The sequence below is a fragment of the Epinephelus fuscoguttatus genome, linkage group LG13, assembly GCF_011397635.1.
Source record: "Epinephelus fuscoguttatus linkage group LG13, E.fuscoguttatus.final_Chr_v1".
Classification (NCBI taxonomy): Eukaryota; Metazoa; Chordata; class Actinopteri; order Perciformes; family Serranidae; genus Epinephelus; species Epinephelus fuscoguttatus.
Genome location: NC_064764.1, coordinates 27,788,825 through 27,813,990, shown reverse-complemented (window position 1 = coordinate 27,813,990; position 25,166 = coordinate 27,788,825). Strand labels below are relative to the sequence as shown.

Sequence of the window (25,166 nt, the reverse complement as noted above, 5' to 3'; positions counted from 1 at the left end):
TAAGTGGTTATTTAAAAAGAAATGAACCCGGATAGCTGAAACCCTGAAGATTAACTGTATGCACACAAATGAATCATCATAGCCTATATCATGTTGTTTGACTCAACAGAATTTGTCACAGTGTAGTTCCGCTTTTGTGTGTGGCACAACCCAGACTCCCAGTACAAAAGCACCACTGGTGACAAATTAAGTTTAGTGAAGTTTTAGTTTCATCAACTCACTGAATGTTACAGTAGTATGATAAGAACTTATAGGAACTTATTTTCATTGCAGTCATCTTTCAACAGAAATACTCACTATTGCTGACATTTAAACATGTGAAACCGTATCTTTAAACATGAAGAAGGTCATCAAATGTCAAGTCTGTGGTGTCTATTAGGAAGTGCAGCTGGTTTGAAATATGTCTGATGGAGCAGATAATGCAAATAACATCTACATAAGCGCAGTTGAGGGCCTGGCCCCTAGGTGGCACACAGTCTACTTGTAGAGTGAAGAGTTTATTTAAAAAAACAAAAACAAAAAAAAACAACATTTTGTCAACAAACACTGAAAACACACATAAACAGATACAAACAGATAATTCCAGGATAAATAAACTCATAAATTGTTAGAAAAAATACATTTATTGATGAGATGCAAGTAAAAGAATCTAATGATGAGAGTTTGATTTGCTTTGTTAGAAGATTACATAAAAAAGACAGACAATTCATTTTCATAAGAGGGAAAGATCAAAATCAATTTATTGGGAAATAAATGTGCAGAAATCTTGCCAAAAAATACAGGAGTAGGGACAAGACTATAATTACCAGCATAAATCTGATGGAACCAGCTGACAAAATGAGCAGTCTGCATCAATGGCTATTTTAATATCATTGTAGACATACCTTGGTGGGATAAAAATTAGAATTAAGAGTCATTACTCAGGTTAACTTTAATCCCCAATTCATATGTGTGTGTATATATATATATATATATATATATATATATATATACATAGCACAAAATATTCTAGCTCAAAATGCCCCTTATTAAAGCAAGATATATCACTATTGATTTGTGATAGATTTGTAGGGTGTTATGAAAATACTACTTTTATGAATGGTTATCTTCTCACAATGATATGCTAAATTCTAGAGGGCCCTATTTATAAGTGTTCTCTGTGGGCCCCCTATACCCTTCCTCTCTTGATCCATGTCCCTCTCACACACCTTTTTGAATTCTTTAAAAAAAAAAAAAAAAAAAAAAGTCAGTTTGATTTATTTCCCTTTCTTTATTTCCTTTTTCTTTTTTAAGAACCCTGATTTCCCTTTCACAGGGAACTACATGACAGCAGCATAAGCAGTCACTCACTCAGCTCTCGCTGCATTTATTAGAGGCAAATCCTCGTGCAGGGGCGGACTATACCATTTTGCACCTTGACGGGCTGAAAGAAAATTGTAAACAAAACCAAACTTTTTATTCCAGGCCTTCCTCCCACTGGGGCCCTGTATAATCAGTCCCACTTTCCCCCCCCACTAAAGTGCCCCTGACTAACATACATTCCTTGCATTAACTCATGAACAGCCCATACATTCTGAGCATACTTCACTGACTAGCTTTGCATTAGTTGAAGTTTCCATCACTTGGTGAGAAACTTATTATTAAGTCCACCATACATGGCACTCACTGGTGCATTCAACTAATATTCATGTCTTTATGATATTATTTGTCAGATAGCCAAGATGCAGTCTGAATAACGTGTCAATAAATTGTGTTTGCATGTGTAGTTTAAGACTGTATAGGGGCTTTCACTCATTGCATATAGCTGTACTTTTTTGATTTTTTTGATAAATAAAACTGGAAAATTATTTTCATTTTTTTGTGGGGAGAACCACAGGTGAATTATGTGACAATGGGACTGTGGCCTCATATGCAAAAGACCCCACCACCTCCACTACATAAGAGCGAGACACACAGACTTTGTGGTGGTTTTGCCTCTTTTTTAGTTGTTTTGCATCTTTTTGTGGTTTTATGTCTCTTTGGTAGCATTTCTCTGTATTAAGTTTGTGTCTGTGACGTAATTTTCTGTCTCTGTGTGGGTTTTTTGCTCCTATTTGCAGTTATTTTGTGTCTATTTATGTTTCTTTTGCCTTTTTTGTGGTTATTTTGTCTCATGTTTGTTTTCCTCCTCCTTGCAGTTATTTGTCTCTTTGCATTTGTTTTGTCCTGCAGTTCATTTTTGCCTCGTTATGTTTGCTTTGCTTCTTTTTGCAGTTATTTGTGTCTCTTTTTGTTTGTTTTCCTTATTTTTGCAGTTACTTAGTGCCTCCTTGTGTTTGTTTTGCTCCTTGTTGCAGTTATTTTGTGCCTTTCTGTGTTTTTTGGAGTTATCTTTTTGTATGAATACATGTTTTTGTATGTGTATATCTTTGTCTTTATGTTAACTTTTGGTATTTTCCTGAAGGAGTTGGTTTGAGTGACATTTTACAGGTGAAAGCCAGGGGGCCCCCCCAAAGCCGATTTGCCCCCACCCCCGGCCCGCCTCCAGCGACACTTTCTAAATCAATCATAAATCAGTCATGAAGCGGTTCGTTAGAGGTCTTAAATCACTCTGCTTCCTCTCCGTCATGATCTTTTAAACTCTCACACCAGTTGCCAATTATCGCGCGAGTACGCAGCTTGTTCCATTAACGGCAGAAGTTCCCTAAATATATAAACGACAAACCGCCCTCACTTTAATAGACAGGAGACGCCAGCAGTGTTATGTGTGTAATGTTGAAAACGAGCTTTAGTTGCTGCATTGACGCGACGCTCAGCTAGTCATCAACCCGCTGCTTTCTTCTTGTTAAACTCATCTGTTGCCAGTTGAAGCGGAATCAACGTGATTTGAGGCGTTGCCTTTCGGCCACCGTCAGAGAGCGAACAGCCTATCCCAGAGGACCTAGCGTCACACACACGAAATGCCTTCTACTTGTAACTTGTAGCTAACGACTGGACTGTAAAGACACATACAATGGACTGTAACAGCAGCTAGCTAGTTGTACCTTAACCCACCATGTAAGCGGACTTGTCAGGGGCTATCAGTTGACTCGTGACCGACCGCTGTAGGACGGTACAGGAGGAGCCAGCAGCCCTCCGAACAACGACACGAGAAGACGCACCAAGACCAGCGCAGCGTAGAAGTCAGTGCTCGCAGCCCGGTTTGGCTACACCGTTTTTTAACCGTTTGACGCCCCCATATGCCGGCGCCTACGCCCGTCTCAACACCCTGAAGGCGGAGAGAGACGGAGGGAGGGAGCCAACGGCAGCTCCGGGGTCCCCGACACTCAGCCGAGGAGAGGCATCGCTGAAATGAGATGAGGCTCAGAAATGGAACTGTGGCCACTGCGATCATTTTCTTCACGTCTTTCCTCAGCCTGTCCTGGTACACAGCTTGGCAGAATGGCAAAGGTAGGCTGAGCACCGCCATCACCACACGAATATGAGGTGTAATTGGCTTTTTTAGGGGGAAGGGACAGTTGCGAGGCCTCGTTAACAAACTAGCTGACGTGGGTCCAGCAGCATGCTGTGGGACAGCAGGTGTTACCATCCGGTTTCAGACCCAGTATATGTGCACAAACAGGCAACCTTACATTCCTTGCATTGTCGTGGTGCAATGTACATTACACAAGGGGTGCTCAAACTCGTTTCTGTGCATTCCCTTTTTTGTTATTTGAAGTATCCCCACTGATTCATGCGTTTCACAATCACACTTTGACAGCATGGCAGATGATGTAGTCAGTCACAGCTCATTGCTCATCTTCACACTGCTATGTTTCCATCCAGCCTCAATCAGTTAGGCAGTTTGCAACACTTCTGGATAATCACACCATGCAATGCCATTTCACATCCTGCAGAAGCATTAATCTGAATGTTAACCGGGATTTTGCTTGTCAGATATATGGGTTCTCAGGCTTACACAAGTGTAGTGCAAAAGGGCAGAGTGTTGACTTGCCTGGGTTAACCCAAGCCATGTGGGAGGGTTATGGGCCTTAGTCACTTGTTATCAGCAGAGTGTAAATAATTGCAGCCTTTAGATAAATTCCAAGCCATGGCTTCATGTTGTGATTACAGCGCAGCTTATCAGCTTGATGAAATAGTTTCCTTTAAATGGAGTCCAATGAATCCAACTACTAGAGCAGACTTGATTAAAGTGCGTGTGTGCTAAGCAAAGGTCAAGAGACGATGCCCTCTGTTCTGACTCCCTCACCTGTTGATTCAGTCCAATATCTGTAGTCAGAACGAGGATTTCAAGCAGGCCTCTGTTAAAGTTGACCATATCACGCATTGATGCAGTTAAATACTTGTCATCCAGTGATCATAAAGGAGTAAAATGACCTTAAATTATAGTAGCCTCAGATTAAGAAGATGTTGTTGTCCCAATAACCTCGACAACATGAACTCTCAAGGATGACTGTTATGTCCTTTTATGGCTTTTATGTGACTTATCACGGTGGGACAGTCACAGGTGCCACTAATACCATTAACGATGGATCGGTTGCATTTAATTGTCCCAGTAAACCATGACAGTGAGCCAGCATGCTCAACGCCAGGACCCTGAAACTGAATCAAAAATGGAATTCATCAACCATCAATTTTGTTACTGGCTCCAGTGCTTCTCCTACTGTGATATGCCAAAATGTCTCCAGTGAAAAAGGAAGCGAAAACTCAAAATGCGATAGACTTTTTTGTCATAGTTGAAAAAGCACAGGTGAAATTGCACAGTTCCATTAAGCGTCCCAGCCAGTGTGGATAATACCAGGGCCTCCCCTGAGTGGAATGCAGCTATCATTGATGTTATTAAATACAACCGTGCTTGTCCTGTGATATATCAAAAGGTATGCGAGACATCCCTAAAGAAATAGTATAACACTACCCAACAAGAAAGCAGGTTAAGTCTCGCTCATGCGTTTGGTAAGCAGGAAGGCACTAACACACTTTGTTTTATAGATTTGATTATGGTTTTATGACTTCTCATTTCTTTTTTTTTCTTTTTGCCCGTGTGTTAATATCCTCTCTCAAGGCATGTGCAATACTTAATATATCTCCTGTGTTATGTAGGTGGTGTTCCACTGTACTGTCAAGTTTAAATATTGATTGCAGCTTGGTGTGGCACTATTGCCCAAAGAGAATTTTCCCCAGCAGGCAGTAAAGTATATCTTATTTTATCTTATCTTGATTTGCTCGCTTGTATGCTGCCCATGTGTTGTCACTTAAATAACATTGTCTTATATGGTCACACACACGCAGGATTAGGAAACAAGAAGACTTCAAGTGATACACCACAACAGAAGTTTCCTTGGGAGGTCAGGAACTAGCAATTCGTAAAGGGCAAGTTATAGCAGGCATTTAGATAGGGCTGGGTATCGGTACTCGGTACATTTAAGGCAGTGCTTCCCAACTGGTCCAGCCACGAGGTCCGGACTTCTCCTTAGTCATTAGTTCTAAGTCCACACAGTTAAATTTACTCAGGGTCATACTTGTGTTTGGCCATGTCTTTGAGCTGTCTCTGTTAAGCAGCTGTCTGTTAGCCTCTTACTCTACTCTCAACTTGACACATTCGCAAGTCACCTGCGGTTCATTTAGAATAAACCTGTGACCCACTCATATATGGTATCAACCGAAATAGCCCAGTACTATGTAGTATCAAAATGTCTTTAATCAAAAGATACCTGCATTTGATCCATTTTGCCCCGGCAATCTGATCCCGAAACGTCCCGACTCCCCACTGGATTAGCAAACTTTCTGTTGCTGCCATCGCTGGAGCCATTCTCCTTGGTGAATGGTCAGTTTAATGTCCGCCCGGTGAGCACGGGCTAACACAGCAGCAGCTACTAACATCCAGCATCGAGCCGTGTAACATTCCCAACAAACTCACACAAAAGCCAAAACAGCTTGACTCTCATTAAGCTCATTAATAACCATCAGGTAGCGTTAACCGTGTGATGCTAACAGTTAGCCCAGTTCTCCCCCAGTGCTGAGCTCACACTTGCGCAGCAACAGCTACACCTTATAAAGCCTTTGGTGTGGTGAAGTGGAGTGCGGTGTAAAACGTTCAAAGGTGTGACTATACTACACGCACCTTCGTTCACATTATGGGTATCGAATGAAGTACTTTAAGGGTTCTGATATTGGTACTGGTATCAAATTTTTAAACGATACGTAGCCCACATATACACAGCGTCCCCAAACTAAAAGAAAATTAACATTGTTTGCTATTTTTTGAATACCATGGATGTATGGTCGACATATCCGTCATTTTTAGTGTAATGTAGCGTCTCTCTCTCTTGTCTATAAGTGCAACAACTGTCTTTATGTCACCTACGTGTTGATGAATTGCATGGATGCATGGTTAATACTATTGTGTTGTTGCTTCTTGGCAGCATCTCTTTCCTAAAATGCATCCTGTGTGTTGTCAAAGATGCTTTCTTCCTTTATTTATGTTTTCTTTTCCTAAGCTGTAGCGCCCTAAGCAATTTGTTTAATCAAAGGTTTACTTCAGTTTAGACTACAAGATGTGTCAAGTGTGCATCTTCTGGGGGTAAACAGGGTGCGAGCGGTAATGAAGATCTCTTTTTGGCATTTTAGTGAAAGCTAGAGTATTGATTTATACCATCAACTCTGGGCAGCATTCGTTTTTGTGAAGGCCACTGACACAAATAGCTCTCACTCGTTGCTGAAAAGTTGCATTATTTGTGCACAACGCTGGGCTGTTTTCTTTTTGTGAGAGAGCTCAAATGTAACACTAAGTATCCTAGTGAGACAAGAGTTCTTTTAAAGGTCCCAAATAATGTGCAGTTTACTCACTTACATGTTTGCAGAAAACGATCTCGGATGCCTGAAGCTGAATTTATCAAACTATCTTCAGCTCATATTTCATTATATTAATTCCAGGGTAAATAAAACTGATTAGCGTGCAGACTTTACCTGGATTAACAACATCACAAGCTTTATTCACATACTGTACATTGTATTACACTGGCTCCTTGACTCTCTGTGCTCGTGTTGTTCCTTGTCTTAACATGAGATGTTTGAATAAATCTTTTCTGGCTTTTTTTTTTTATTCCTTAACACATGAGGCTCTTTTATGTGCCACATTATTTCTCCCTGTGGTTATAGATGGCTTCTTCTCTTGATGCTGTCTGGCGTGGGTGTTTTGAGTGTGCCTCAGGCATTGAGTCATTCTGAAAAATGAAAAATTTCAAAACCTGTTCCAGTAGTTGTATACAGTATCTGTATTCAGGCTCTTGACTGCGTTGTATGATTTAGTCATTGTAGTCTATAAGACGGTTGTTTCGGGGGGCTGTTGTGGTTGAGAGGTAATCTTGGGCGACGTTTTTATTTATTTATTTATTTTTTTGTCTGACCCTTTGCTTCCGACAGCCTGTCTTGTTCCTGGTCACTTGACTGCTGTGAATGAGAGCTGTGCCAGTCAGCTGTCCAAACACTCCATGTTGAATGACTCTCCAGAATGTGTACTTCTCTGTCAGAGTCCGCCTCATCCCCCGGGGAGAGGCCGCTCTCTGGTATCTCCCTGGTTATATCTCAAATAGACCTTAACTATATTGTTGTTAATGCAGGATAGATATGAATAGCAATGAAGGAGATAAAAGGTGGGACGAAATTTTGACGTAGTGCGATAATTCCTATTGTGATCAGCTCGAATAAGATAAACAAACTTGCTAACGACTACACAATCTACAAGAACAAGAACCTCCTGAACATAAAGCACACTGTTGACATAGCAAACATGCATTAACCACCTCATTTGTTGACAACCTTTTGTGAAGACAGTGGCGCTACCATCACCACATTATGCCGCCACAAATTGCTTTTAAAAACAATTTTCTTTCCCCTTCAGGCGTAATTAGTTACTCAGGTTTTTTTTTTCAGGAACTCTCATTAAAATCAAGAATTTCACAAGCGATATCTACAATTTCACAGGAACATGAGTCAGTCTCACAAAGCAGTCATCACACACACACGGACTCTAATTAAAACAGTCACAGGTGTTATTGAAATATCAGTAAGTAGAGCTTTGAAATGCCACAGAGGAGCGAGTGTCCCTGACTTCACTTTGATTTGCAGTTCTTACAGTGGTAAGGTGTCTTCTAGGAATGATCCTAATGACGTGTTCCTTGATGTTTGAACAGAAACCGAAACTCAGACTAGTCGACCAGTCTTACAGTAAGAGAACACGCAGGAAGCAGTCAAAATTGAGCACAATTCAATGTATAAGGTTAAACACCATACAAAATATTGCATTAAAGAGCCCATTTGAAATTGTCAGTCATGTTTTTCAATAACCAAATTGTATTTTAATTCCACCGAAATGTGTGGCACTTTGCACAGTATCCCAACATGATGAAAACTCAGTAAATTCAAGTTAAAAACATTTATTGAAAACAATATTCTTGAGGAAAATGCCTGATTATTACAACAGCATTTTCATAGGATACACAATCATACAGCAAACATTTGATCTTACTGTTAAAAAAAAATCATTGGAACATGTGCTGATAGGTAATTTAAGTGTGCACATAAATAAAAGAAAATATTAGAAAGTTGTTTTTTTTTGATCAAGGTCTTTTTTTATTGTCAGATATATAGAAGTGGGCATCTTGAACACAGAACAGTTAAATCAAATCTCTGTATATACTCACCCCTGACTACTGGACCATTAGTAAATTTACATGCAGCATACATTCATACAAATAAGTAAATGAATAAATAGATAAATTTAAATAAACATGTACATTTACAGTTTCACATTTACATAACCAGCAACATAAATGTGAAAGTGAAATGAAGAAATGCAGATAGCAATACATAAAGGAAAAAAGAAAAATAAATAAATAAAATAAAAATAATTATTAAAAAATGACACTTGGATTACATAGATATGTTGGTAGCTGACATACCTTCTACAAAAGAAATGAATGGCTGCCAGGTGGTAAACAATTTCCTCGTGGACCCCTTAATAGTATATCTATTTTTTTCTAGGTGGATGTGATGCATAATTTCAGTAGTAAGTTAACCAATTGTTTCTGATGCTGACTAGCAAGGGTTGCCATGTTTAATCTACTAGTCAACTCACAGCATTTAGGCAGTTTTTCCATTGCAAACTAAATGCTAATGCTAAACTTTTACAGTTGCTATGGTAAGTTAAAAGTTACAAAATTAAGTTCATTTAAAAATGCCAGAATGCAGTACCAACTAAAAAAATAAATTAAAAATATGTTTTGTATTTGTTGTTTTATCAAGAACTGACTAACTGAGGTCAAAAATAATCTTTTCACTGACTCTGACCAAGATAACAATCAAAAACAGTGAGTTATTTATGGGCATAAATAATACCGTGTAAATAGCCAAGTACAATCACATGGTAAATCTCATGCTTTACTTAAACTCATCCATCCATCAGGCCTTTTCTTATCTCTCAGTGGTGCATGTGATACATCTTGACTAATGAATTGAATGTCATTGTGGTGACCAGCATCCATTGGTTTATCAGTAGCATGAGCTTACAGGACATATCCATAATGTAGGAAAGTGAACGGTATCACATCTTTATTGTTATTAAAGGTATAAAATCCGATTTCACTAAGTTATAAGTGTATTAAAGCTGTCTCTGTGATATCCAGCTGTGATCTGAGACGACTCTTTGATGCTTATTGTCTCAGCAGATTTGCTAAGAGTTACAATAAAAGTTACCAAGCACAAACACTTCCTTTTTGAAAATGCGACTTCCTCCATACGTTCCACTTCCTTTGTGTTTTAAGGCATGGTTTTCTTAAGTCATCACATCATTGCAAACACAATGGGCCAAAAATAGCAGCAGTGATTGCAGTTAAAGGGGCCAATGGAGCCGCCAGATAACGAAGGTGTTAGGCAAGATACATGGTTTATTAGTTAGAACAGGAGAGAGTATGGCTTGTACGTTGTGTTCCCTCATTTGCAGTGTCTGGTTGTGTGTGTGTGTGTGTGTGTGTGTGTGTGTGTGTGTGTGTGTGTGTGTACCCATTTGGTTTGTGTGCACTGTGGGGTAGGGCAATCTGCCAGACAACTCCTAAGTGGCCTGGAAGGAAGAGAAGAGTAGAGAGGCCAAATCTTAAAAGAGAGAGGATGAGAAGAGCCTGAGGTGGGCTGTATGATGGAGAGAAAGGATGAGAGTGCTGACAAGGCACTGAGACTGTGGGATAAGTTTTTTATTTTTTATATTTTGTACCCTGCTTAGTCACAAACACCCGTCTTCCTTTATCCCAGACAGCCTTTACTCTGTCCAAACAGGAACAGGCGTCTTTGGCCGTTGGTGAGTTAACAATCCCCGTTGTTTCCCACCTCGTGCTTCTGCTCACTTCCTGTATCGCACACTGCTATTCATTCATTCATTCATTCATGCATGTTGCTTCTGTTTTTCTGGAAAGAATTCCCAGACGGCACACAGTTTCTCCTCAGCGTCAGGGAGGAGAGATGGTGGTTGTTTTGTGCTCTCTGTTGATTAATCTGTGGCATAAGCTTGCTGTATGTACAACTATCAGGCAGGCATTGTGACAGCTGTGCTCAAGATGATGGCTTTGTCACTCAACAAAAACGAGGAGTTAACAAGTTAAAGGCCAGAAATATTTCACAGGGATTCATAAATTCTGGGCTGCAACCATCTATTATTTTCATTATTGGTTAATCTGTCCATTATTTTCTTGGTTAGAGTTTGGGTAAAGCAAAAATAAATGTGCTTTGAGTGTGTCACACCACAAAAAAATGTAATAAACCACCCAGCCAGGTTGGAATGATTTAAAAAAAGGCCAAGTATATAAAGTTAGGTTTCAAAATCATGAAAAAATAAGAAGTATTCTCTGCTCTAAAACGCTGGGGGTTTAGTCGACTAGTCGCCCACATGTTTACGATATTAATCAAATATTTATTTTGGGCGGGGCAACACAATGGTTTGAGTTGAAGGTGTGAGAAAGAATAGTATCAGTAACATTGTTAACACTGTGCTACATTACAGAGAAATACAAACCGTACTAATGAACCTTTATTAATATAGGCCTATATTTTATCTACAAGTGCACGTCACACACTGAGCGAGCCGCCTGTTAATGACGCTGTGGGCTAATGGGCATGTAGCTACTTCCATGTTTCAGATGATACGTCATGTTTGTAGTCGACCAATGAAGATGAGTTTACATATCACCTTGGGTTCGTCCTTCACCTTCTCAAAATGATCCCACACTTTGGATTTCCTGCCCAACATGTTATTAACTAGCCTGTGGAATAACCGCAGGTACCAGCCCTGGAAATTAACCTGACTCCTGTCTGACTGCTGAGTGTGACCTCTTCCTGCGTCTGTCCTTTCAAATTAAATTCCCACATGGTCCAGTCATATAGGTTTTGATTTATTTTGACAAGGCGCAGCTCCTAATAGAGTTTCACATTTGTTTGATTTATATTTTTTTGTTTTGTTATTCTGCGACTAAGCAACCAATGAAGTCTTGCTGACTAATGACCTCTCTGGTTGAGTAATGTTTGGCCTACTATTAGGGGGCCGCCCTTGAAGTGACAGACTTTCATAGCAGCTAACCAGTAGCACAGCACAAACACACAAGGCTGAAGAACGCTGCTCCACGACGACAGACTCTTCAGGGAGAGGTTATGTTAAGAATGGGGCAATGATTTCAGGGCTGCCAAAAAAATCGTGGACACAAAAATGGTGTAAAACAGATTCATGATCCAACATCACAATTCAGTACTAGACAGTTCACATTCTTGTCACAAATTTCCAACAAGTATTTGTTCAAATTTTATCAGAAATCACTGATTTTGCTTAATCTGGACTTTAATTGATTAATCGTTTGTCAGTAAGATTCAGAAAATTGTGAAAAATGAACTCTGTTATTTCCCAGAGCTCAAGGTGATGTGTTAAATGACATGTTTTATCCAACCAACAGCCCGTAAATTTAAAGCTTTTCAATTTATATCCATGTATGAGAAAGAACTCATCAAGTTCCCACATTTAAGAAGCATGTTTCCCTTTTTTGCTAAAAATAAATATATAACAAGAACGATTATCTGATTATGAATTTTCCGTCGATCCACTAATTGATTAATAGACTAATCGTTGCAGCTCTACTGCACACAGACAGTCCATGCAGACTCTCACTGTTCTGAGGAAATGACATAATTTTCATCATGTGAATCCTCGTGGTTGTGCAGATGTGGTTTCAGATTTTAGTTTAAGGGCAGATTTCCCCCAGTTTCCTACTGCAGCTGCTTAACACAGTGCTCTAAGATAACCACAAAGTAATTCACAGTTACTTGGTTGTACAATACATACTCGTATCAGCTGAAATCAATGCCAAGACTGTTCACTTCTGTCAGTACGTGATAGTTGAAATGAGAGATATAGCTTTTTGGGGAACTATTAGAGAAAATAGTAAGGACTTCAAGTACGTTTTTTATTATCTCTGTGCCAGCTGTTGTCTTGATGAATTTATTAATGGTTATGCTTATAAAATGACAAAATTAATTTTAAAGTGCCCATTATAATTTCCCAGAGCCCAAGGCAACATTTTCAGATTGCTTTTTTTTTTTTTTAGACTCAAAGTTATTCAGTTGTCTGTCACATTGAAAAGGAAAAGCACAAATTCCTGATACCTGAGAAGCTGTAAATGTTTGATATCTGTGCTTGGAAAAATAAATGAAATTGCTTGCAGATCATTTCCTGTTAATCAGCTGATCTTTAAATCGACTCATTGCTCCAGCTCTAAAATTAGCTTTTGGAGTGGACTCTCCAGGCTCCCACAGGATATCATTATACAGTTGATTGGTGACATCCCTGAAAGTGGAGTTTCCAAAAAAAAGAGTGATAGCCTGGCCGATAGAAGCCGTACAGGAGCCAAGTGGAGCCAGAGGAGTGGAAGTAAGCAGAGCTGGGCCACGCTCTCAGCTCGGTGCTGTCAGACAGCATGCTCTGCCACAAAGAGACACAGCAGGCTGCAGGAGCTTATCATGACTTACTGCACAGTTAAGGGGGAAGTGTGGGTGGAGGTCACAAGAAACAATGAGCCCACGGCGAGGAAGCAAAATGAAGAATCTGGGTTGGAAAGTTGCCAAGAGGGCAAAAATTAATCCAGCCCTCTTCTGATGTTACTTTTCTTTTTGACCTCGCAGCCCTGCACTTAAGTTTAAAAGTGAAGTGGAAGGGTTGTGGTGTATTGAGAAGGGGGAAAAAAGGACAGAATGAGACAAAGGTGTGCGTTTTCTCTTTCTGCAAACTACAGGGAAGCGTTCAGGGAGTATCACTCGCCTACTCATGGATCGACTTGCACTTCTCCTCAGGAAAATACCACCAAAGATCAATACTACTACTCTGTGTGTGTGTGCAGCATCATTTATGTGTGCTGGTGTGCACGTTTTTTCTCTGTGAAGATAAGTGTTACAAGATTTATACCTAGTGAGACTGTTAAACCAAAAATGTTCAGCTTATATTAACTAGTTTCACTCAAAACTAGCACATTGATTGTATCTTTTCTGTCTAGCGGATACAAGCGTCACACAGTATAGCTTTTCCTGTTTTTATCCTATTAATCTCAAGTTCATTTTTGCACCATCTGTCCTACTTTAGAGATGACATCCTGGTTAAATGCTTTGTGTTGCACATAGCAGCTGCACTGTACAACCACATGGCTGGCAGGTGCATCACTTGAGGGTCTCCATACATGCATAATGCATGTGGGCATGTTTTGCATACATGTGCATCTTATTCCGACAGCATGTGCGGCAGGTGGAATCTGTAGCTCATCTGAGTTCATTAGAACAGACTCAATGACGCGGCGTCTTTTCAGCAACCCAAACAAGTTTAAGGACAGTTAGATTTGTTAAGGTTGCTTATTTCATAGTCTAATGCGAATAAAAGCTGAAGTGCTTTTGAGGTAAATTGGCTTTCTGTCAGAGCGCCGAGACAGTCTGCTGAGATGGAAATTAGGTGGGAAAAAAAAGTATTTTGATAAATGGGACTTCTGGCGAAGTGCCCCGATTCAGAGTTTAAAGAGGGTGCATTAAAAGGAGGAAGGACAAAGAGTTTCAGTGAACGTGAACTCAGGATGATAATTTTGGCTCAACACCTGATAACTGCCTTTGTAGAGATAGAAATAAAAGTGTGTGTTGCCATATACAAAGGAAATAGTAGCATCAGTGTTTCCAAGAAAAACTGAATTCTCTATGAGTGTTGGATTCCTCAGAATAGACTCTTTCACCAGCCTGTGCTATAAGGCACTAACACATGACATGCCTTACTGGCTTTTCTGTAGTGCTTTGACCCTTTCATCCAATTCTTGCCAGGTTTTGTTGCACTGAAGTCGAGACACTTGGTGGGCAGAGTCACAGTTTAAAGGAACAGTGCAGTATTTTGAGCTGGAGCTTATTCAGTCTTTTGCAGAGAGCTAGATGAGAAGATTGATACCACTCATGTCTGTACAGTAAATAGTAAGCTAAGCAGACTAACGTAGCTTAGCTCAAAGATCTGAATCAGGGGGAAACAGCTAGTCTGGCTCGGTCATTTTCTGACATTTTCTTGTAAAGGCACATTGTTTTAGAAGTCTTAAAATGTCATTTTTCAGTCAGCACCACAAACAAAAACTCCTTTTATTCCCGTTTTGTTGGGGTGGGGGCAGAAAACTCCAAACCTCAGCAGATAAAACCACATCCATGGCAACAATAGAGATTTATGTTTTTTTGGTAATTTGGATTAATTGACCTTAAAACACAATTTCCACTGAACAGCTGGTGTTGAGTCATCTGTAGTTCTAGGGAAATATAGCTAAGCCTGTATTTCAAGGAAAATGAATCATGAATTTGAGAGATCACTCTGTTAAGTACCTCTTTTGTTGTAATATCTCAGTTATACTATGCAGGATTGTAGATTACTGTTTGGAAACACGCTCAGCAGCAAAAAGTGAAGGTAAAAACCAACCACAGATTCACTATCCTTTGGTGTTTCGCTTCACTGTATTTGCGTTTTTTTTGTTTTTTTTTCTTTGGTTCTGTGCAGTGGTTTTTTGATGTGTCACACACCAATAATTCCCACACGGAAACAGCTACAAATAGGTTCCCCGTGAATGTTTTTTTTTTTTTAAGTTGAATTAAATAGTATTAAATTAAAATAAATTGAATTAAAAAAATTTTTTTGGCTAGAGTTTGCCTCTTTATTAGGAAATGGGTGCACACAACATCCTGATACAGTCAATTAAAAATTCATTCATAACTTTTTGTATAGGCCCAGTTGAATATTGCAATAATAATGTGTGTTTATCACACCAGTTTGCCACGTGTTGCTACCTCTTTACAAAGCCCCAACCTCGCCTGAGCGTTGGGGGTATATGTCCATAAACGTCCCAAGCACAGACAACAGACAACAGACAGAGGTCACAGTCTTTACCTGTACTCCCTGTAAAATACATAACCAAACACTTCTAGTGGGTCACAAGTGATAATTGAGAGGGATTGCTTTGGTTTGGGTCTGTACATCATTGTTTTTCCTGCATAGTATATATTTAAGGAATGAAAAATAGTGCTTATACTATGTATAGCATGTTAATTAATTCAGACATATAGTTGAGGTTTGATGTCTTTTTTCATCCAGAATTTAAGTATTTGAGCGCTTTTCTAGTCCTTTAACCAATGTGTTTTCACACTCAGTGTCATATTCACCCATTTACACATATATTTATACGCTGGTGGCCGAGGCTACTGTTCAAGGGTCACCTGCTGCTCAGTTTTTACACAATCACACGTTGACGACACAGCCACAAGGAGCAGTTCGGGGTTCTGTATCTTGTCCAGACAAACTGTAAAAGAACATTGGACAGCATTAAGTGGGTAGTTGTATATTTCAAAGTGAAAAATGTGCTTGAAAAGTCAAACTTTAGCTTTAACGAAGACATCTGCATATTATGTGCTGCAACTCTCTCACTCATGCAAACGTAAACTGCACAAGTCCTTCATCAGCACTCGCGAGCCCGCAGTCAGCAGCATGCATCAGCAAGGGAGAGCGAGGTCAAGGACAAGATCACTGCGAGGGCTTTTGATGAGCTAATGGATCGACTGATAAAACTCTTAACACCCTGGTGAGTTCAGGGTTGGATTTCTGTAAAGTATTTCTCAGCACTAGGATCATCCTTGTCCGCTGTTGTGAGGTTCAGACGACGGGAGTTTGAAGGTGCTGCCTGTCAGCTCTCCCTCTCTAACGTTTAGTCCGCAAATACCTAAACGCTGTAACTGAGGTCATAGTGAGTAAGCAAGCATGTTGTGACTATGAATCAACAAGTGCGTTTAAACATTGTTTGCAAAGGAGAGCTTTAAGTGCATGTTTACAGCAACAGTTGGTAACCTCTATAAAAATAACTGAAACTGTCACTGTGTTCTGAAAGTACACGAGACAGTCTGTGAAAAAAATCATGTCCCTCCTCCTCCTCCTCCTCCTCCTCCTCCTCCTCCTCCTCCTCTTCAACTGCCTCTAATAGCATTCACTCAAATTTACTGTGGCGCACCAAAAACAATCAATCAGAGCCGAGGAGTCTCTAATGCACCTGTCAATCACTTGCCCAACTAAGCAGCGCTGATCAAACACAGATTGTCTTACTGCATCGCCTCAGATGTTTTCGGAAACATATTTTAGTGTACTGTTAAGCTGTTACATGAGAAAGTTTGCAACCCTAGCTGCTGTGGCTGAAACAGTTCAGTCAACACAAAGCACCACTGACCAGCCGTAACCAACTTCCTCATTTCACAGCTAAACACCACACTAAAATATGCTGCTGTAAACATCTGAGGGGAGAAACAGGCAGTAACACTGTCTTGAGCTATATGTGGTCAGTGATGCCCAGTTTGACAGTTTGACCGCCGTTCATGACGAGCAGTGATTGACATAATTGACAACTGTGTTAGAGACTCCTCAGCTCTGATTGGCTGTCTTCATTCTTGTACAGTAAGGCCATTAGAAGCACTGCAAGGCAACAGAGTGGGCAGAGGAGTAGGATTTTTGTCACTAATTATCTGCCTCAGTTAGTGCTGTGTGAATATAGGGAAAGTTACAGCATATAGAATTTTTTTAATATAAAAGTGAACTGCTTTAATTATATAAGTCTTCTAACTTCTGATTCATTTATGATACAATCTATAGTCAGTTTATGAACACGATCACATTTGTTCTTATCTAGATGTACTCATTGAGTCAAGATATTACAAAAGAGGATTTCTATTCATATTTTGGATGATTAAATCACAGTTTTTCCACGTGAGTAAGCGAAACAAGTTCACACAGCCAGTTTCTGAAGCATGGAGGATTAGATGCTTTCCAGTCCTTTAAAATGAGTTATTTGGCTAGCACCGTGCCCATCGAAAGAGCTGTCTGCATGATAGAAGTGTTAAAGAGTCCTTTAAACATCCAGAAAGAGCCAAGACCCTGTCAGGAGAGAGTGACCTGTGATAAACCCCAGAAAAAAATCATGACCAGAGTGACTAGATTAGTGAACAGCTCCAGAATAAGTGCAAAAGTATATTGTTGTTTGACTTGCATTTGTCACAGACTGGAGATACAGATATATGTTTCTCTGTTCCTCTTTGCTGGGAAATATGTTTTGCAGATGTGTTGTATGTTTACAGGAGCATAATTGAAGAAACACATGAACAACACATAACCAAATACAAGCTTCTTCCAAGGTCTTGAATAAGTCTGCGCACATCTGTTTGTAGTTCAAACCTCAATTTAAAGCAGATACAGTCAGACGCCTCCTTGTTTCATCTATCATCTTCATCTGAACTTTTTTTTAGCAACAACATGTGGTTGGCACAAATTTGTCAGTTTTTGTCAGAGTCAGTTTTGCAATCATGTCGCAGTACACATGTGGGCACTTGCTAAATAGAACATAATGTTTTTGTCATGTATGCCCAAACTGATGACATGACTGTATCTGTATCTTTAAAAATACACTATTGTTGTATTTAACTCTCGTTAATCAGCTCATTTTGAACATATAATTTATTTCCCATCATCTATTTTGTTAGGCAACACGTGGTCAGTGTTGGGGAGTAACTAGTTACATTATCAAATTAGAAAATGAATGTAATTGTTATCTGTTAAAGTTACTGAGGAAATATATGGGTGGCTGTGGCTCAGAAGGTAGAGCGGGTCGTCCACTAATCGGAAGAGCAGTGGCTCGATCCTTGGTTCCTCCAGTCTGCATGTCGAAGCATCCTTGAGCAAGATACTGAACCCCAAATTGCTGGCAATGGCTGTTCATCGGTGTGTGAGTGTGTTAAGAGCTGAGTAGCAGATGGCCCCTTGTATGGTAGCCTCGGCCACCAGTGTGTGAAGGTGACTGTGGTGTAAAAAGGGCTTTGAGTGGTCAGAAGGCTAGAAAAGTGCTTATGTGTAATTAATTTACGGTTAATTTACAAAATGTTGGTGATTACAAAGGGGTTAACATCCAAATATGTTCATTTCTGTTTAAAACTTAGAGTAGAAAATAACATTTGTTCTGTTGCTTTGTATTTTTTCGCATATTCATGGACATTTTTCAGCTTTATTGGCCAGTTTAAGGGTTCATTATAAAAGTAATCAAAAAGTACTCAAACCTAATATAAAAGAAATAAGTTTCATTGCCTATTACATTTTAAAAGGGTGTCTAGTAATCTGTAAACTATGATATTGTAATAGTAACCTTCACGTTAATCACGACATGGCTGCTGTGTACATGAGTGATGCCTATTTGCCTGGCTCCATTTTACAACTTTTTTTTTTTTTTTTTTTTCTCCAGGTAATACTCTGAAGTACCACTTATCAGCTTATTTAATAGATTAGAGCATCCTCACACAGAACTGAACCTTTGGTAAATAAGAATTAGCACATTAACTTAAAATTTTCCAAATGAAAGACTTTATAAGGAACAGCATCGCTCCCTTTTGGCCTGAAGTGTGTGTGTGTATATATGTGTTTCTCCGTGGGTCAGTGTGAGGCCTTGAGTCTGTTCATTTTAAAGGCTAGTTGTTTGAACCCCCATTATATCTCTGACTCCCCATTCCTCCCACGTATCTCATTAATAAATCAAATGAACTGAGCAAAGGAACCAAGGATGACACGTTAAGGCAGAATATCACAGGAATGCCGAGGCAGTGTAGGCCAGGAAAGATGTGCAGATGATAATGTAGAAAGTTTGACACATAATGGACACTAAAAAAACATTGAAATGAGAATGTGGACGTATGGGATGAGGCGATGGTGAGATATGAGGCTGGATGGAAACAGAATAAAGGAGAGGTTGTTGCTCAGAGGTAGAGTGTAGCCACTTAGCCCTTCCCCCACCACTCATGGATCTGGAGAGCAGAGAAGAATAATGAGATTGTATAGATGTGCTCCAGACCTCAGGTAATTGTTAAATGCGTTATGTGTACCCAGTCAGTCATCCATTGGCTGCATACCAGTAGAGTATTTCCCCCATTCACAACGCTCCTTGAGTTTTACTTTGATTTGTTTAAGAGAAAGGTTCTATATGTTCTGTTATTTGAAGCCAAGGTCAAGTCTTGTTTTGCAGCAATGAAAGCATATCAAAGGTGACATTTAACTAAAATGTCAGGAGACTTGTGTAAACACTGCCCAGCATACTTGGCATTAACACACTGCTCAGGTAATGAGAGAGGCACTTCCCTGAAAGAGAAGGTGGTTTTACTCGATATATCCAAACGCCGACAGTTTCACCTCTCTATACGACTGTGCAGGGGATACATATAGCTAAATAGGAACCTTATATACTTATCGTTTCTGCTCCTGTGGTGCTCTCTGTGTGTTTTTGTTTCTTTGCACAGTGGGATTACAGGTGTGGTTTCATCTCAGCAGGCCTGGAGCCCTCCAATCAAAGGAGTGAGGTGAAGATGAAAGTCTGTTTCTGGTTTGAAGCTGCCCTTTTCATGAGGTTCTGGGCCAAATGACAGCATCTGTCTGTGTGTCTTAGAGATCAACATTCAGGAGGAACAACATGGTTCTGTGTGAAAGAGGAGCCGGGGCAGAGTGGATGGACAATAGCTCAGTCAGAGAGGGAGTGATGGAGAGGCGGAGATAAAGGGAGCCTGGGTTTTGTTGTAGTGAAGGGCTCTCCGAAAGGGCACGATAAATCTACCCGGGGAGGAAGATCAGAGACTGGTCAAACCCACAACCCCACCTAGCACACACACACACACACACCTGAGATGCTCTTTGTACTCTCCCTGTAACCTCATGAATTTTGGAACAAAATCAAGTCTGTACTTCTAATATTGACACTAAGGGTCTTTTCACACTTGAAAGTCTGAGCCAAATTCTCACTTTCGTTACATTGTGCACATTTTATTTGTTTAGTTTTGGTTTCACATTGCAGCTATGCGAGTCCACTAAAGAACTATACATTGTATACAACATCCTGTCGACATGACGTACATGAGCTCTCCCGTCCTCTTGTCTCCCTAGAAAATCATTTAAAAAGTGTTGCAGTTTTTGTGAGTCGTATCCTCCGATACCCATGTGCTGATTTTGTTATGTTGCATTGTTCATGGACAAACTGAAACCCACACTTTAAATTTACTATCAGTTGACAGCTTAACGGCTAATTTCTTTCTGTTCTGGTTGCAGCCATTGTCATTTTATCTGTTGCTCAAGCACGCACACTACACATCAGGTGCTACACCACTCTTATCACAAGACGATTGCCTGCTAAAACTTCCTATAATTGGTCAAGAAGTTTGATCTGGACCAAGACCACTTCTTCTAGGGTGCTTTCACACCTGCCCTGTTTGGTTCAGTTCAATCAAACTCAAGTTCGTTTGCCCCCTAAGTGCAGTTCGTTTGGGCAGGTGTGAACACAGCAATTACATGCAGATGCGCACCAAAACAACCGGACCAAGACCTTCTTGAAGAGGTGGTCTCGGTGCAATTACAAACAAATTCTAGTGCGGTTTGTTTGTGGTGAGTACGTGTTCCGACCTGGATCCGAACCAACTGCAGTCACATGACACATTGTTTGGGTTAAACATGAACATGTTACAGTCCTGGGGCCTCATTTATAAAAGAGTGCTTAGGATTCATACTAAAAGTTGACGTGCGCCCAAAAGCTGAAAATGGCGTGCGCCAAAAAATAATCTGATTTATAAAACCGTGTGCACGCACACTTGCACGCAATGTTCTCTTTATAAATCACAGACCTCCTGGAGTTGTGCGCACCCAGATCCGCCTCATATTCCGCCCTCTACACGCCCCAGTTCAACCATAAATGGTCATGCAAATTACCTCATGAATGCGATCTGCATATAAATAAGCCGGCATGCGAGTGTTCTCTAGTTGTGAGTCACGGTGACGGGTGAGAAACAAACCAAAAAACGGAATTTCTCCGAGACTGTGCTCGAGACTCTTTAACGGGAGGTGGAGGACTGAAGAAAGGTTTTATTTGGTGGCCACAGCAGCGGGATCACTAATAAAGCAAAAAAAGTGGCAACACATCAGCGCTGCTGATGCTGTCAGCTGTGTCTGTGGGACTGCACGGACAGTGACAGAGAAAAAAAAAGTGGTCTGATCTAAAGGTAGACCAAATATTTCTACTCCTTTACCAACATGTAGTTAATGTGTTGCTTTTAAATTTGAGGATGTTTGACATTGATGTGCGACATAAAGAATCACATTTATTAAAGGAGGCAAAAAGGAGTATGTGCCATCTTGCGCAATTACGCACGAGGGTCACCGCAGTATTTATATGTTTATGGCAATTAGTCTGATCAGACACCTGGCCTGAATTACAGCATGAACCAGTGGTATCCCTGTCCCAAAATACAACGTGTAATTTGAAATACAATTCAAAGATGAAAGTGTAATAGGCGAACATGTTTCTTCATGCCAGTTTTGTCATGAACAGCAAATGTCTAAGTAGGGCTGATGAAATGAGTGTAATGATTGTGCTTAATGGCTGTATTTCGAGACATGATAAATGCACTGGAAATATTTAGCTAAATAAATAAATATATTCCATGCAGTCACGCCATCCTCTCCCCCTCCTGCACTCACAGAGTGGACAATGAGACGTTAGAGGCAGTGCGGATTAAATACGTATTCAGAAAGAATTTCAATTCAGGATTTGATTTGAGTTGGATTTTACAACGTTTTTATGAAACAATTATCACTCACTCCAAGCGCAGAATAAGGCTGCTGGATTTAATTTCAATGATAGCGTGGATGTAAGGTGGATATCGCGTGACATTAAATTTGTGTGAGACGTCAATAAAAATCTGACTCCACTTCTCCACCTCGCTGTCTGCGTCACCACTTCCCAGTGTCTCCAAAATGTGCGCACACATGACTCAGAGTTTGCTTACAGGTACGCACATTCTCCCGCCAAGTTTATTTTTATAAATCACAACCTTTGCGTGGGAAGTGGCGTACGCCACTTTCAAGCCCCGTTTTGTGTGTAAGCAAGCTTTATAAATGAGGCCCCTGGAGGATTATTAATGTGCACCCAGACCTTCTTGAAGAGGTGGTCTCAGTCCGGTTACAAAAGAACTCTGGTGCAGTTCGTTTGTGGTGAGAACATGTTCCGACCTCGATCTGACCTCCTCCTGTACTGCCTTAATATGCACATTCAGCACATCCAATGCATCAAAACATTGTTTTCTAGTTGGAGCCGCGCCTCGTTTTCAAACTGTATGGTTTGACTAAAATGAACAATGACAGCAATATAGTCTACGATGAGCAGCGCTAAAATCAACCTGCGTAGTTGTCCCTCCATTGTGACATTAGAAAGTGTCACATTTATCTTGCAAATATACTCTTCTTCAATGTTTGGTTTGCTTCCTGGATTTGTCCCACATGGAAATTCTGACCAATCACGAGCAGCTTTCTTGCACAAGGCATTTTGTCTGGTCCTCTTGTAAATGCTTCTGTGAGAACATGAACCAACTCTAGGCAATTAAACAACTTTATAACAAAATTAGTCCCTGATTCGGACCAAAGCAAGACAGCTCTAGGTCTGAAAGCACCCTTATAGACAAAGGTTTGGCTGTCTGGACTATGGTGTAGGGGAGGTGTCACACCTGTAATTTTGGTTTGGATCAAACTGAAAAATTAGAAAGTCCGGACCAAATGTGGTAATTGTGAAAGGGCCCTGAGACAAGCTTTTTAGGCTTATCAATCATTGTCACACGCATGCTTTCTTGGCTTTGAATCATCACTATGATATCATATTTACTATGATAAACTTTATTTAAATTACATTTTTTTTTAAAGGTTACAAAGTACTTACACAACACCAAAGCAATGAAATGGTCAGGTTAAAGACAACAAAAATACGTAAATAGAAAAGAAACCCAGCACAAGTCACACTGCAGGAGGAACTCACTGTACTGCGACCAGCTCATTTCATGTATCTATGATCTCACCCAGCCAGCAGACCACAGCTACTCCTTTTTCTGCAGAATTTCACTGCCTCTTCTTTCAAACTCCTACACCGACTGCTAAACTTCTGCGTCCTGATAAGAGCCCTCCAAGGGGCAGGTTTTCTCACATGTTCACTGTAAACTGCCTCTAAACCACAAAAGTAATTTTCAGTTAAAAAACACGCTGCCGGTGAATAGCTGCCTGCTCCTGAGTGTTGTGTTATTGTCGATTATATCATCATGTAGTGCTGCAGGTGCCCAGAGATTTGAGAAGCAGGTGTGGGACAAATGCTGTAAATCCCTGTACAATCTTAGAAATTCTGGTGATGAAATTGAAAAAGTAGCTCCTTTCCCTCAGCCACTTCTCTTGAAATACTCCACAGATCCAATGCACTTCTGCTCCAAAGTGCTCCAGTAAACCTGATCAGAAAAGGTCAGATTAGAACTGTCTGTACTGAGCAGCTGCCAGGTGTGAGTGTTTGTAATCATATGAATGTGAGAGCTGAGAAAGAGCACTCACTGCTCAGTTAACATTACGGATTACAGTCTCTGAAACTGGCACCATAGTGAAATAGGAAGATGTGAATTCACAGACTTGAAAATTCTTAACCACCCTGATAGACTTACTATATTGCTCTCTTCCAAGTGTTGGATCTGCCAAGTGTGTGTAGATGTTTTTACTTTGTGGCTGAACCCTGCCTCTTGGAGCTGAAAGTGGTCCTTCTATCAGATCATTGTTTCATTTTCAATTTCTAGAACTTTATGTACCGCCTGCTAAAGCACCCTACCTTTCTTCTTTCTTCACAGAGAAGCTGATAGCATACCAGCGGGAGTTCCATGCCTTGAAAGAGCGCCTTCGAGTGGCCGAGCACAGGACGCTGCAGCGTTCGTCTGAGCTCAACAACATCCTCGAGCAGTTCAGACGCGCCATCGCTGAGACAAACAGCAGCAAAGATGCTCTCACAAACTTCTCAGGTAAATGACAAACACACAAAGACTCACTAACTCTAACTGAGCTTTTACACTCAACTGATGTTAGAGTTAGCGTTTGTTGATTCACGAGCCACCATTACTGTTTTGCAAACTGTGGCCTGCATTTTACCTCAACTAGAGCAGTCCCTGATTGGCTGCTAACCTTGTCACCCAGGGTGTGAATCCCTGATTGGCCCCTTTTGAATTTCTGCAAAGTGTTTGGAGCAACACCGAGTCCAGAGTAATACAGAGAGCGAAACAGGTCTTGTCATTAGGATGGTCTAACCAGGCGATTCCTCACAGGCTTCTATTGTTAAATTTGTCCCAGTCAACCCTCACAACCACCCAGTGGGTGGAAACACAGCAATCACAAAACCATTTCACTCCTTGGCACAGCACCTAATTCAAATAAAAACGTAAAAGTTGAGTTTGCAGTTTTGTTTTTAAGCTTATGTTGCACATCATCTGCCAGTTTTAAAATGAAATCTTCATTTTATATTCAGTGGCGTTATCATAATGCCAGTGTTATGCTTCTGAAACTGAAAATTATCTGTCAATTTACTTTTATCTGAATTACTATTACGGCAGTTGTTGTGCTTGTTCGATCATTTTTTTAGATTTTAATTTTCTATCGAAAATGGAAAGTCAGTTAGATGATATGAACTGTCTTATATCTGGTAGCAGTGGACTATTGCAAAGCATCAAACCCTGCATAAGGGAAATACAGT

At 40.3% G+C, this 25,166-nt stretch overlaps 1 protein-coding gene across 1 annotated transcript in view; it reads left to right on the top strand.

The window, feature by feature from the left end:
- Positions 1-2,748: 2,748 nt before the first annotated feature.
- The window catches only part of mgat4a (alpha-1,3-mannosyl-glycoprotein 4-beta-N-acetylglucosaminyltransferase A), a 49,069-nt gene continuing 26,651 nt past the window's right edge, over positions 2,749-25,166 (top strand). Inside the window, exons 1-2 of the mRNA XM_049594528.1 lie at positions 2,749-3,429; positions 24,274-24,441. Coding sequence (XP_049450485.1) covers positions 3,336-3,429; positions 24,274-24,441 — 262 coding nt within the window. The 5' untranslated portion in view covers positions 2,749-3,335. The remainder of the gene's footprint in view (positions 3,430-24,273; positions 24,442-25,166) is intronic.